Below are 15768 nucleotides of genomic sequence, written 5' to 3' on the forward strand. Positions count from 1 at the left end.
GATCGAGCTCCTCGCGGTAGTGTGGGCAATGACGGAGCGGTTCGCAGAGTACCTGGCAGGCTCTGAGGTAGTAGTGCGGACTGATAACAACCCGTTAGCCCATTTGGAGAATGCCAAGCTGGGGGTCCTCGAGCAACGGTAGGTGGCTCGGATGGCCAAATTCAATTATAAGATCATCTACAAACAGGGAGCTGAAAACGTGCACGCCGACGCGCTCTCCAGAATCCGACACACCACCCCAGGGAGAAGTCAAGACGACGAATTAAAGGCAGATGAGACGCCGTTCGCCCTCACCACCGCCGCGCCTACAGTCAACACGCAGGAAGCGCCTCATCCGGGACTCCTAGGAGGGATGCTGGAACAGCCCCGTGACAACTGGATCCAGCAGCAGCAAGACGATACAGAAATTGGACTCCTGCGCCGATGGGTGGCCACCGGTAAATTGCCCATGGGCTCACAAAGATAGACTTTGACCCAGGATATGTTGCTGATGTTGCGCCAGTGGGAAAGACTAGCCATCAAAAAAGGACTTTTATATCGAAAAGCCACGTCACGAACCACGTCAGCTACGATATGGCAGGTGATTGTGCCCGGAGCCCATCTCAACCAACTGGCCCGGGAAGCCATGAAAAGGGGGCTCATTTTGGTGCTCAAAAGACTTTATAATGGCTACAGCAGATAGTGTACCACCCACGCTTGCACGCTGCTGTAGAAGAAGTTTGTGTCGAACCTGCCGCTCGTGTGAGCTCGCTAAACCCCCCGCGCAACGAGCCCCGGTGCAAACTATTGTAACATCAGCCCCCCTGGAGCTTCTTACGGTGGACTATCTAACCATAGGTCCTGCTCATCAGGGGTATGCACATTGCCTCGTTATGGTGGACCTTTTCACCAAGTTTGCCGTGGTCACCCCCACCCAAGACCAAACAGCGGAGTCGGCCGCCTATGCGATTTGTAAGAACTTTATTCAAGTGTACGGCTGTCCACAATGAATACATTCGGACCAAGGGGCATGCTTCCTAGGAAAAGTCATGGAAGAGCTACACCATCTTTACGGTATCGATAAATCGCGGACTTCGCCATACCACCCGCAGGGAAATGGAGCTTGCGAGCGATTCAATCGTACGCTAATCCAAATGCTGCACACCCTGGAGAGCGACTGCAAGGCCCGCTGGCCTGAATATGTCCCCGAGCTGGTGTGGGTGTATAACAATTGGGTGCATCGAGTGACTGGTTACACCCCCTACTCATTGCTGTTCAGACGGGAAGGAAAAGGAATTACAGAGGTGGAATTGAACATAGAAGAACCCCAACCCTGGACCGGAGTATCCTCGTGGGTCCGGAACCACTGGCACCGGCTGCAGACCCTCCACCGTATTGTCCATACAAAGCTCCAGGATCTATAACACCAGGGGGAGCACTGCCCCCACCCATTGACTTTCAGACTGGGTATCGGGTACTCGTACTTGATCAACGCCCCCAAAACAAGTTAGAAACAAGGTGGGAAGTAAACCCATATCAAGTGTTGCGCCGAATAAGGCCTGTGTACGAAATACAATCTGAAGGAAACAACACGCCTCTCACTCGGGTTGTGCACCGTAACGTGTTACGACCTTGTACGTCTACCGATCCCCCGCGGCTCGAACCGACCCTCCAGGTCCCCGACCCTCTGGCTCCGGTCTGGGACCTGGATGACGAAGAGGACTTCCCCGTCGCATCTGCGGGGTGCCCTAATAGTGGCACTACAGTAGACCCGGGCATCCCACCAGAACCAACTTTTCGACCACCCGCCACCACCCCAGAAGACTCCACTACACCCGAGCTTCGACGCTCCGAGCGGTCAACAGCTGGCAAACCCCCTGAACGTTACAAACAGGACCAGTTCGTATGGCGACAAGGACTGTCGTCCCAAAAAGCTAACCCGAATCTACAAAAACCCTCGCCCGAGGACTGGCGAGCACACAGGGCGGGGGAGTGTGGGAGGAACGGCCCCCGTCGAGTGTCCGGGCCGGAACCAAGGGAGCCGTCATCTGGGTTCCGGGGAAAACTGTCCCCGGGGGGCAGGATTCAGGGACGGACCGGTGTGACAGACAGATGGACTAGGGGAGGGACCAATATAAAGGAGGCGGGGAATTCCCGGGGCGATGAGTCAGCAGACTGACACGGAGACAGCAGGAGACGGTGGGAGCGGCTGAGAGCGAGAGCGACTCACCAGTGCCAGGGAGGATGCTCATCGAGGACTCCAGAGGGACGTTACCAAGGCGATTATCCAGGACTTGCTGCCCCACTCCAGCCCGCGGCCGCTGCGGCCCCAGTTCAACCTGCGGCCGCTGCCGCCTCCCCTCGGCCAGCAGCTGCGACCTGCCCGCGGTCACTTGTGGCCGCTGCCGTCTCGCCCCAGCCCGCGGCTGCGGCCTGTTCCCCGCCACCCGCAGCCGCCCTGTTCTCACCAGTGGCCGTGGAAAGTCCAGTACTGCCGGCGGCCACCACTGTCCCGCTCCAGTCCGCAGCAGGGGCCGGTCCTCTGCTGACCGCGGACCCCCCGTCGCAGCCGTTAGCTGTGCAGGTGGCCTGTCATTCGCCACCACACATCGCTGCCGCTTGCCCCAAGCAAGCGGCTGTGGCCCAACCGTCCAAGGACTCCGCCGGAGCCTGTGGGGCTCCAGTGTCATCAGCGCGCCGGAGTGCGCGAAGACTTCGTCATCGCCTCAGCAACTGGGCCCAGCATCTACTACGCCGAAAGACCACCAACCCGAACGGCGAGGGACGTCTGGACGGCTAAGTTGACTTTACAAATTAAGGACCCGTAGTTGGCCATACTGCGGCCCTATAGTGACCGGCTGTGGCCGGGAGTAGTCGTGTTCTACCCGTTTGTGTGTGCCTGTATAGAACCCCTGCAAGGGCAATCCGTGTTACCCCTTTTTGGTGATCAGGCCGGGACTGAGGAAAGTTCGTTCTAGTCTTATAAACGTTAATATAAAAGCACCTAATTGTCTCGCGACTCGTCACTGCATCCTGCGTATCTGCAAACACCACACCTGCAGAGAGGAAAACTGGAGTGAAATGCAGAATGCAAGTCATATAATGTCCAGAAAGTGTTATTCTTTGTATGCACAGATAGGACTTCTTACTCTGTATTTGAAAGGGAACTTGTCATGTCCCAGAACAGTATTTATCTGCAGATATGGGGTTAATTTACAGGTTTATAGTGGTCTAAAGCTGTGCGGTTGCTCTGGAAGCCCAGCTACCATTAGGAAATTAACTTTATTCTTCATGGTACCTGCCAGCTATTAGTCAGAGTGATGCAACCAGCAGGGGCTCAGGCACCACTCAGGTCAAAATAGGTGTAACCATGTCGCGGTGACTAAGGCCTCTTTCACACTTCAGTTTTTTGCATCAGTCATAATCCGCCAAAAGGACGGATGGCAGATCCGTTTTAGTACTGATGACAACGGATGGCACCCGTCTGTTTTTTTGACGGATCCGACAAAAGAACAATTTTAAAGGAATCGCAGCCTGGGAAAAGAGAGAGAGAGAGAGAGAGGAGAGAAGAGAGAGAGAGAGAAGAGAGAGAGAGAGAGAGAGAATGAATTTTTTTTGTCCGGCACCCGGAAAGAATTTTGGGTTAAATGAGTGTCTGGAGGATCCGTCACAGAAAAAAACCTTGCAAGCTCCGTTTTGAAATCTTTGAGGATGGTAACGGACAGGAACTTTTGGCGGATCCGCAAAAAAAAAGGATGCAACGGACGGCAATCCGTCACAATCCGCCAATAATGGAAGTCAATGGGGAAAAAAACGGATCCTCAAAAGAAAATTGAGGATCCGTTTTTTTTTAAAACCTGGCGGATTGTGACTGATTGTAAAAAACTGAAGTGTGAAAGAGGCCTAAGGCTGGTTTCACACTGGCGTTTAGCGCAAAAAAAGCATGCGTTTTTTCCCCTATACTTTAACATGGGTGCGCATATGTGCGCATACATATGCGCACGTACGCGTTTGTATGCGCATGCGTTTTTTTGCAGTGTGCGCTCGGGCACACAAAATGCATCCTGTTGCATTTTTTGTGCGTCCGACTTGCCCCCCAAAAACGCATGCGCACGCAATGCGTTTTTTTTTACAGCAAAACACAAAGCATGCGTTTTTTTAAAAAAAAATGCACCAAAACCCGCAAAAAAACACACAAACGCATGATGCGTTTTTTTCATGCGTTTGTGTGCGCAAAAAACTCGCAGCAAAAAAAACGCAAGTGTGAAAGTAGCCTAACAGCGGTATAAACCCAGTGGTACTTTTTCTTGCAACTCTTTCTATGTGTCTATACATTGTGAAAAGTGGAAATAAAATAGGTAGGGTAAAAGGTACTAACACTGTTTTCCTCATTGACCTTTACTCAATATGTATAGTCAGAAAACATCTAAACTAACCTTGAAAATATTGGATTTCTTTTATTTAAACAAGTTTGTATGAGAAAGATATCATTGAACACAACATTATTTAACACCAGTGGAACACACGCATGTTTCTAGGAGTCTTTGAAGAAATTATTTTCGCCTGGTAAAAAATACTGGATTGGACTGAGGCGAGACGCTAAAGAAGTTCACGTATGGAAGTGGCTGGACGGCACACAAGTCACGTTTACGTAAGTGGTGGGATGTGATGTATTAGTACTAAGAGGTCCCAACAAGAAGACATAACCGCAAGGGTTAAGGTACAAACAACAGTTCTTAATTTATGCATAAACTGTATGAACCTTGGTGGTTCCCGCTCAAATGAAAAGGTTCATATTTTTCCCCCTCAAATTTTGGAGTAGTCAATGGCAGTGTTAGTGAATGGGGTACATGTATCTATCTGATCAACAGACATGGTAATATTCATTCCTTCCCAGTCTACAGGTTCTATGGTCTAGGTCCCGTCCCCCTGTCATAGGCAAGGTCTCCGTGTCACTCTTTTTGCGTTTTAGCTACTACAATATTTTATGAGCATGGTTCCTAGGCCATCCACTCAAAGTGGGTAAACCTTGCAATTAATTGGTTCAAAATTGCTGCCTGTGCCATCTGTCCCACATGCCAAAGGCCACTGTTACAGAACTCACTAATTACATGATCTCCTCCCTAGGAACATAGTCTTACCAGTAGACAATGGGTTAGAAATTCTGTATATTTTTTAACATTATTTAAAAATGTCTATGTAGGAACCAAAGGAGCACATAGAAGACTAAAATAAGGCCCCTTTTTTGCAGTCACTGACATAATCACACCTTTACACCTAATATTATTTGGCAGTTCTTTGCCTATCTTGTCTTGAGCTTTTATCTTTAGCTTGACTCTCGACATCATTGCCTGTGGAAAATGTAGAAGTTTTGACCACCCATTAAATTAAGTGAATTGGTCAACTTGAGCCAACTTTATGTACCCTGTTGTACCAATAGGTGACTTCTTCCATGGTAATCATGTCAGAGATGAGCAGAAAGATACCAAATATCCTGATCTGGCACCAAGGTTGGTCCTCAGTGGCAGCCGGACCAGGAAAGTGTTCACTTTTGCACCTACAATCCTGTGTGGTTTATTTGGCCCCTGCGACATCATGCCAAAAATGACCAAACTAGACTAAATAACTTGAATCTTTTCTCATCTCTATTGCATGTCCTTCTGATTAATACGTGTATAAACATTTTTAGAATGTGGATAAAACTATAAATATACAAAACTTGATAAATGAGGAATTGAACCCAAATAAAGCAGATACATCCTCTCTTCTTGTCATCATCTCAAACATTATGTTTTACAAAAGTGCAAGGTTATAATATCACATATAAATGACCTCGCTATGGTATAATGGCCAAATGAACATCTATAGGGGTCAACAGTCAACACCCAAAAGTTATATTGTGCCACTGATGGCACTGCAGTTGGGAAAAAAAATTGGGGTTGTCGCATTAACAACATTTATCACATATTCACAAGATAATGAATGTATGACTGATGGAGATATGATTGACGAGACCCCACTGATTAATAGAACAGATTGTCCAAAGAACCCCTGAGTGAATGAGTCATTAATGGCCACTGCTTCATTAATTGCCGGTAACTCCTATAGACCGTTAAAGGGGTTATTCGGGAGTATTTAATTTTTTTTTACTAGCGGCTTTCAAACTAATAGGCAGGTAGTAGGGATGAGCGAGTAGTGAAATACTCGGACTCGCTGTACTCGTTACGAGTAGATCCTAATACTCGGGTACTCGTAACGAGTAGCGAATCCAATGTAAGTCTATGGGAAATGCGAGTAATGGGCTATGTGTGTGTGCTGGGCTGGGCAGGGACTGTGCGGGGCTGTGCGGGACTGTGCTTGGCTGTGCAGTTACTGTGCAGGGACTCTGCCGGGCTGTGTGTGACTGTGCTAGGCTGGGCGATGCTGGGCTGTGCAGGGCTGTGCAGGACTGTGCAGGGCTGTGCGGGACTGTGCAGGGCTGTGCGGGACTGTGCTGGGCTGTGCGGGACTGTGCAGGGACTGTGCCGGGCTGAGCGAGGACTGTGCTGGGCTGTGCGGGGACTGCTGGGCTGTGCAGGGACTGTGCAGGGCTGTGCGCGACTGTTCAGGGCTGTGCAGGTACTGCGCTGGGCTGTGCGGAGACTGTGCCGGGCTCTGTGGGGACTGTTCAGGGCTGTGCGGGACTGTGCTGGGCTGTGCAGGTACTGTGCTGGGCTGTGCGGGGACTGTGCCAGGCTGTGCGGGGACTGTGCGGGCTGTGCCGAATATTGCGAGGCAAGTAGTGAAATTTACTCGCCAGGATTCGAGTACCACGAGTACCGCATTACTCACCGAGTACTGAATCCTAACGAGTACACTCGCTCATCCCTAGCAGGTAGTTAACGTCACAGAGCAGCAGTTTCTCCTCCACTTTGCTCTCTTTGTGAAGAGTGACTGCCATTGTCATGCTGATTGACAGCCCACTCTTGGCAGTTAGGCAGTGTGGTCTCAGGTGTCAATCACCATGATGTCAGCAGTCACACCTCATTGATAGAGCAGACCAGAAGTTGCTCTGTTGACATGGAGCAGCTGAATCGCTATCAGGAGCGGTTGGTGACTGATCTGAGTATGCGTCAGGTAAAACAGTCAGGTAGATAGCAACTACCTGCCTGTTAATTTTTAGGCCCATAGTAATGAAAAAAAAAAATAGTCCTGGATAGTCCCTTTAATGGACAGATAGTGGACTAGTGGTCGCACATGCTCACTAATGCTTCATTTACATGAGAGACTTTTGGACCTTGTGCTCGGTGGGTGAGTCCCCCAGTGACCATACTTCATGGGACACCCTATTTAAGCAGTTTAGCAATGGACCAGATAAGAAGTATCATGAATTGAGTTTTCGGAATTTTACCACTGATTGGCTTATATTACAATTCAGATATTATGTGAAAATTAAATGTTTGTTCTCTTTGATTTATTTACAGCAACTGGGATGTGAATGAGCCCAACTATCATTCAAGCCGTGAACACTGTGGAGAAACCAAATCGGGACCTTGGAACGATCGAAACTGTATAGATAACTTGTTTTATATTTGCAAGAAGATTAAAAAATGCTGAGATCCATTATATGCATAGGAGAGGCATTGGGTGAAGCTTCTGGCCCTAATCGAAAACCTGTACTAGGATCCCTTCCAAATACTGTATATGCCATTTATACTGCTGGTGTCTCCGTATGTGTCAGAAGAGCCTGAGTTTTACGATATTGTTATACCCAATTTAGATTAATACAAATAAATAGAAACCAAATAATTAGCTAATAAACTTGAAAGATATAGTAAAACAACTGGAATATGCCTTGGTGCACCTAGTGTAATTGCTACACACCTCTGCGTAGAAAACTTCAGCAAATCACACAGCACAATCTGAACTCTGTCCCTGTTTTCCTTCAAAAAAATTCTACAATTTCCAAGGTTTTTTAAAAAGTAGCTGAAGTAAAGAAGGTCTCTTCTTTCATGTGATGTAATACGCCTAAACTAAAAGCCATAGCTATTTTATTTTTCCGTCACTATAGCAGTGGGAGGGTATGTGTTTTGCAGGATGAATTGTACGTTTCCACTGTTTAGGCACATTGGGGGCTCTCCAAACGAGACATGGCGTCCGCTAATTATTCCAGTAAGTTTTACATTCAAAAAAGTCAAATGGCGCTCCTTCCCTTCCAAGCCCTGCCGTGAACCCAAACAGTTGTTTTGCTCCACATATTGCGCACTCAGGATAAATTGCACAACAAATTGTATGAGCAATTTCTCCTTTTACATTTATGAAAATGCTAAATTTTAACCTAATTTTGGAGGCTGGTCCCAATCTGGTTGGGGACGACATGGCCATTTTGGTGGTTTAGACTCACGGCCCTACCAGCCCCAACAGGAGAGTCGTCTCCAATATCGTGCCCAGTATCCACCTCAAGCCCATGAGCCGGCCCACTACCTCCTTCCTGGGCAAGAGTATGCCCCCACCCAGGCCGAGGGCCAAGTTGGCCAAACTAGCCATCAAGCAACACAGGCTGGGCTGCCGCCTTCTCCTCCCCCTACATACTACAATTTATAACTTTGTGTGTTTTTTTGTGGTTAATGCTGTATTGTAACATTTTAACAATTTTTTTTTTGTTCTAAGGCCAGTTATGGCCATTTTGCTAAATAACATATAGCTCGAATATGTTTTCACAAGGCCTTTAAAAAAAGGATACATAAAAAGTTTTAACTTTCAATTGTTGTTGTCTTTATCAATGATGCACTTACATCACGACATGCTGCCATATGCTTACACAGTGATTTAGAAACAGAGAAAAGACATAAGGGGTTGTAATATATCTAGTTTCCCAAAGGCCAAAAAGAAAAATTTACAACATAGAGACAGCATGCTCTTGCCAAGAAGTTTCCCCCTCAGGTGACATAAAGTAATTTGTGAAAATATCACGCACTTTGAGTCCAGAGAGCCATCTACGGTAAGGGTTGATAGGTGGTCTCGCCCTACGTACATTGTCTGACCCACACACAACACCAGCAGAGGAGGAACAATCATGTATCCTGGTGAAGTTATGGCGAACGCCACATGCTTTTAATTACTTCATTTACATTTTGTTCACTCAGCTGAATGGCAGACTGTAGGACCCGCCATTTGGCCTAAAGAATGCCAAAAGAACACTCCACCAGTCGCCGAGCACGTGATAGGCGCAAGTTAAAAATTTTGCGCCGGTGTTCCAGGTTGCGCCGGGATATGGCTTCATGACATTGCGCATTAACTGAATCACCTCATCTGCCACAAGGACATAAGGGACTGATTCTTGAGTGGAGCCTGGTAGCTGGCGTGGTGGTGGTTGATCCAATTGGTTGGTGCGTAGCCGCCGAGCCATAATGGAAGTATTGAAGACTCTACTCCCATCCTTCCATAGGCCCCAATGTCAACAATTCTAAACTTGTATTGAGGGTCTACCAGAGCCAACAATACAACAGAAAAGTATTGTTTATAATTGAAGAATTGGGAGCCAGAGTTCAGCAGCTTACGCACCCGGATATGTTTGCCATCAAGGGCCCCAATACAATTAGGAAACTGGCATTCCTCCTCAAAGTCCCTTGATATCCTCAACCAGTCTTCCATCCTGGGCTGGGGCATGACGAGTTGATGTAGTCTTGACCATATTTGACTACATGTCGACCTGACTATGCCAGAAATGGTAGATCTTCCAATGAGAAACTCATGGTGGAGGATGGCATAAGACAGGCCAGTGGACAGGAAGCTGGAGAACAACAGAAATGGAACATTTTAGAATGCACAAATTTACAAAACACCAACACCAGGTACATACATACCAAACTTGTTAGTGATTCATATCTACTAACACACATATATTTGGTCGCACAATCACTACGTGATATTCAGTACATATTACACATAACATTCTGGTCTGTAAGTTTATATATAGCTGGAATAAGATGAGGGCATTAGACTTAGAAAAAAATAAAAAACATACTTTGGGAAACACATCATGAACATAGAGAATGTGGTTGTGTAGTACATACCGTATTGTGAGTAGAAGTCGCTCCTCTGCAGATATAGCTTTGCGCATCCTTGTGTCCTGAAAGGTTATCCCAGGGCGCACTGTCTCCAAGAGTCGATCAAATGTTTCAAGGCTCATGCGACAGTATTGGTAAAATTTTTCCGGATGATCCCGCAGAGAAGAATAGAGGCGGTGAAAATGACCTCTTGTCAGTCATTGCCTCAAAAGTGGATGGACCCACATGTGTCTCCTCCTCCTCAGATCCACAATCACTGGGTATGGCTGGTCAAAGCGCCTGGACAAAACCCAGTTGAACAGAACACAGTCAGTTGGGGTGAACTGAAGTGTGTCAGACAGGTTTGCTAACAACCAGCAAGACACCAACACAAGCACAGCACCAAAATGGGCAGCTTGGAGGCTGCCACCTGATGTTGAGGCAATAAATAGGGTTGGTGCTGATGATTTAAATTCTGTGCAGGCCTCAAAACCGTTAAATGTCCATTTTGCAAGGTTGCGAGAAAAAAATGCTATACGGATCACATACGGATGCTTACACGAGGAAAATACGCGGCCACACCCTGACAACGGATGACATACGGAGCACTATTGAGGGACCATTTATGCGTATTACAGACGTAAAATACGGTCCGTATTTTTTTACGTTGTGTGTGACTCCAGCCTTAGGGTTCTAGTATCCAAAATGGAGTCACTTGTGGGGGGTTTCCACTGTTTAGGCACATCAGGGGCTCACCAAACATGACATGGTGTCCACTAATTATGCCAGCAAATTTTACATTCAAAAAGTGAAATGGCGCTCCTTCCCTTCCGAGCCATGCCGTGTGCCCAAACTGTATATTCCCCCCACATATGGGGTATCAGCATGCTCAGGATAAATTGCACAACAAATTGTATGGTCCATTTTCTCCCGTTACCCTTGCAAAAGTGAAAGAAAAGTAACTGTTTATTTTTTCCTTCCACATTCCAAAAATTCCTGTGGAGCACGTGAAGGGTTAATAAACTTCTTGAATGTGGTTTTGAGCACCTTGAGGGATGCAGTTTTTAGAATCATGTCACGTTTGGGTATTTTCTGTCATGTACAGTAGGCCCCTCAAAGTCACTTCAAATATGATGTGGTCCCTACAAAAAAAATGATTTTGCAAATTTTGTTGTAAAAATGAAAAATCGCTGGTTAACATTTAACCCTTATAACTTCCTAGCAAAAAAAAATATAAAAATTGGGCTGATGTAAAGTAGACATGTGGGAAATGTTACTTATTAACTATTTTCTGTGATATGACTCTCTGATTTAAGGGCCTAAAAATTAAAATTTTCACCAAATTTATGTTTATTTCCCAAATAAACGCAAGTCATATCAAAGAAATGTTACCACTATCATGAAGTACAATATGTTACGAGAAAATAATCTCAGAATCAGTGGGATCCATTGAATCTCAGAATCAGTGGGATCCATTGAAACGTTCCAAAGTTATGACCTCATAAATTGACAGTGGTCAGAATTGTAAAAATTGGCCTGGTCTCATTTTTGTCTCATCTGACACATCTCCTTTTTCCCCAATCACTCACAGAATCATCCAGGTGTTCATTGGAAAACTTCAGACAGGCCTGCACATGTGCCTTCTTGAACAGGGGGACCTTGCGGGTACTGCAGGATGTTAAACTTTTACGGTGTAATGTGTTACCAATGGTTTTCTTGGTGATTGTGGTCCCAGCTGCCTTGAGATCATTACCAAGTTCCCCCCATGTAGTTTTAGGCTAATCTCTCATCTTTCTCATGATCAAGGATACCCCACGAGGTGAGATTTTTGCATGGTGCCACAGATCGATGTCGATTGACAGTCATTTTGTATTTTTTCTATTTTCTTACTATTGCACCAGCATCTTACTTATGGTTTTATAGTCCATTCCAGCTTTGAACAGGTATATGATCTTGTCTCTGACATCCTTAAAAAGCTATTTGGTCTTGCCCATGTTGTAGAGGTTAGAGTCTGACTGATTAATTGAGTCTGTGGATAGGAGCCTTTTATAAAGGTGACTATGTAAGACAGCTGACTTTAATGCAGGTAACGAGTTGATTAGGAGCATCTAACTGGTCGGTAGGAGCCAACTCTTAATGGTTGTCAGAGGGATCAAATATTTATTTCTCACTGCAAAATGCAAATAAATTTATATAATTTATACAATGTGATTTTCTGGATTTTATTTTTAATATATCTCTCAATGTTAAAATTAACCTACCATCAAAATTATAGACTGTTCATGTCTGTCAGTGGGCAAACTTACAAAATCAGCAAGTGATCAAATAATTATTTTCTTCACTGTAATTACAAATAAAAAAACAATATCCCTCACCTCTCCATCGTTCTGTGCCATGTCGTAGTCCATGTCTGGGGGATAAATAGATTTCAACTTGGATGTTGCCAAGTTGCGACTGTCCAGGCTGAGAACCAGTAAGAGAATCAGCTTCTGCGAGCGCAGCATCAGTGACTAGCGGTGACATCATTGAGGTTACTGCTGGTCACTGAGGTTGCGTTCCCAGAAGGCAAACGAACTTTGGTGACATCTGCACTGTGAGAAAAATCTCACGGTGCAGAGGCGAGTTCACAGTTCACAGGGAGAATTTCACTGTGGTGAATTTGAACTGCGGTGAGCTCACCTCTGCACCGTGAGAATGGGAACACAGCCTCATTGACTGGTAGTAACCTCAATGTCACTGCTAGTCACTGATGCTGAGCTCGCAGCAGCTCATTCACCAGTGGTTCTCAGTCTGGATGGTCACATCTTGGCACTGTTCAGGTTGAAAACTATTTATTCCCCCAGACATGGATAATGTCGTGGGACAGACCAATGGACAGGTGAGGGATATTGTTTTTTTTTATTTTTGTTTTATTACAGACAACAATTGCTTTGGTGGAATTGGGCTTTGGGTAAGTATAACTGTGTTTGCTATTTTTAAATAAAAAGTAAATGTGTTTTTTTGTTTTATTTCTAATAAAGAACTTTATTCTGGCTGTGTCTTTATTTTCCATATAACTATAGGATTAGTAATGGATGGGTGTCTAATAGACGCCTCTCCATTAGTAATCCATGGGCTTGACAATACAAAGGTGACATCAACCCCACAAATATGAACCCCACTTGTCAATGATACAGGGCAAGTGGGAATAGAAGGGCAAAGTGCCAGAATTGGTGCATCTAAAAGATGCGCCATTTCAGGGCAGACTGCGGGCTGCTATTTTTAGGCTGGGGGGCAATAACCGTGGCACCTTACCAACTTCTACTGTCTGCTTTAGCAAGGCTGGTTGTCAAAAATGGTGGGGCCTCCGCTGTTTTTTTCATTATTCATTTAACGAATTAAAAATATGGCTTGGGGACCCCTCTATTCTTGATAATACAAGGAAACCCAAACCGTGTTTTTTTAAACTATTCATTTACAGTGCATGATACGACTAATGAGTACACCTATCAGCCACTCCTGCTCTCACTGTTATTAGTGGCAGCAAGTATCAGCTGATGGGAGCAGTAGTCCCATCAGCTGACACCAATGATCAGAGGTAAACTTTATACCTCCTAACATAGCAGCGGGCTCACGCCGTCATCTGCAGACTGGGAACCATGGCTGTCTGACTGGCGGTGAAGATTTTACAGCCGATCAGAAGCTGTGTTTATCACGTTGTCGTACCCATGACAGTGCGACAAACACCCGGTGTTTGGGGAGCCGAACCCGAACAGTAAGACGGACTTCCTGGTGAAGTTCGTGTTCAGTGTCCGTGCCCGAGCAGTAGGTGTTCAGTACGGACCCCGAACTTTACTGTTCAGGTTCACCCATCTCTGGTTGTCACTCATGTTTTTGGCAGAATAAATCCCATTTTGATATCATCACCTGGAATTTGGAAGCTGTCTGTTTTGCATACGTCTGCAATAAAAAGCTGCATAAATACGATGCTTGTCTAGTGTTCCCTTTATTTTTTTGAGCAGTATATATATATATATATATATATATATACAGTGGGGAAAAAAAGTATTTAGTCAGTCAGCAATAGTGCAAGTTCCACCACTTAAAAAGATGAGAGGCGTCTGTAATTTACATCATAGGTAGACCTCAACTATGGGAGACAAACTGAGAAAAAAAAATCCAGAAAATCACATTGTCTGTTTTTTTTTCATTTTATTTGCATATTATGGTGGAAAATAAGTATTTGGTCAGAAACAAAATTTAATCTCAATACTTTGTGATATATCCTTTGTTGGCAATGACAGAGGTCAAACGTTTTCTGTAAGTCTTCACAAGGTTGCCACACACTGTTGTTGGTATGTTGGCCCATTCCTCCATGCAGATCTCCTCTAGAGCTGTGATGTTTTTGGCTTTTCGCTTAGCAACACGGACTTTCAACTCCCTCCAAAGGTTTTCTATAGGGTTGAGATCTGGAGACTGGCTAGGCCACTCCAGGACCTTGAAATGCTTCTTACGAAGCCACTCCTTCGTTGCCCTGGCGGTGTGCTTTGGATCATTGTCATGTTGAAAGACCCAGCCACGTTTCATCTTCAATGCCCTTGCTGATGGAAGGAGGTTTGCACTCAAAATCTCACGATACATGGCCCCATTCATTCTTTCATGTACCCGGATCAGTCGTCCTGGCCCCTTTGCAGAGAAACAGCCCCAAAGCATGATGTTTACACCACCATGCTTTACAGTAGGTATGGTGTTTGATGGATGCAACTCAGTATTCTTTTTCCTCCAAACACGACAAGTTGTGTTTCTACCAAACAGTTCCAGTTTGGTTTCATCAGACCATAGGACATTCTCCCAAAACTCCTCTGGATCATCCAAATGCTCTCTAGCAAACTTCAGATGGGCCCGGACATGTACAGGCTTAAGCAGTGGGACACGTCTGGCACTGCAGGATCTGAGTCCATGGTGGCGTAGTGTGTTACTTATGGTAGGCCTTGTTACATTGGTCCCAGCTCTCTGCAGTTCATTCACTAGGTCCCCCCGCGTGGTTCTGGGATTTTTGCTCACCGTTCTTGTGATCATTCTGACCCCACGGGGTGGGATTTTGCGTGGAGCACCAGATCGAGGGAGATTATCAGTGGTCTTGTATGTCTTCCATTTTCTAATTATTGCTCCCACAGTTGATTTCTTCACTCCAAGCTGGTTGGCTATTGCAGATTCAGTCTTCCCAGCCTGGTGCAGGGCTACAATTTTGTTTCTGGTGTCCTTTGACAGCTCTTTGGTCTTCACCATAGTGGAGTTTGGAGTCAGACTGTTTGAGGGTGTGCACAGGTGTCTTTTTATTCTGATAACAAGTTTAAACAGGTGCCATTACTACAGGTAATGAGTGGAGGAAAGAGGAGACTCTTAAGAAGAAGTTACAGGTCTGTGAGAGCCATAAACCTTGATTGCTTGTTTCTGACCAAATACTTATTTTCCACCATAATATGCAAATAAATTAAAAAAAAGCAGACAATGTGATTTTCTGTTTTTTTTTTTCTCAGTTTGTCTCCCATAGTTGAGGTCTACCTATGATGTAAATTACAGACGCCTCTCATCTTTTTAAGTGGTGGAACTTGCACTATTGCTGACTGACTAAATACTTTTTTTCCCCACTGTATATATATATATGTCTACTACTAAGTCATTTGATTTACAGTGCATTGTCGTTTGTATACAACCTGTGTTTCAAATCAAAACCGGATCAATTCAAAGATCCAATTCTATCTAGCTCAACTCTGAGAAA

The 15768-nt window shown here is 45.4% G+C and overlaps 1 protein-coding gene across 1 annotated transcript in view; it reads left to right on the forward strand.

Annotated features, from left to right (window-relative positions):
- LOC141100437 (C-type lectin domain family 4 member G-like) overlaps positions 1-8690 on the forward strand; it is a 90126-nt gene extending 81436 nt beyond the window's left edge. The window contains exons 12-13 of the mRNA XM_073588949.1: positions 4518-4630; positions 7443-8690. Of these exons, the coding sequence (XP_073445050.1) occupies positions 4518-4630; positions 7443-7575 (246 nt within the window). The 3' untranslated portion in view covers positions 7576-8690. The remainder of the gene's footprint in view (positions 1-4517; positions 4631-7442) is intronic.
- Positions 8691-15768: the final 7078 nt, after the last annotated feature.

The sequence above is a fragment of the Dendrobates tinctorius genome, unplaced genomic scaffold, assembly GCF_039654945.1.
Source record: "Dendrobates tinctorius isolate UK_male_01 unplaced genomic scaffold, ASM3965494v1 ptg000104l, whole genome shotgun sequence".
In the NCBI taxonomy this organism is placed as follows: domain Eukaryota; kingdom Metazoa; phylum Chordata; class Amphibia; order Anura; family Dendrobatidae; genus Dendrobates; species Dendrobates tinctorius.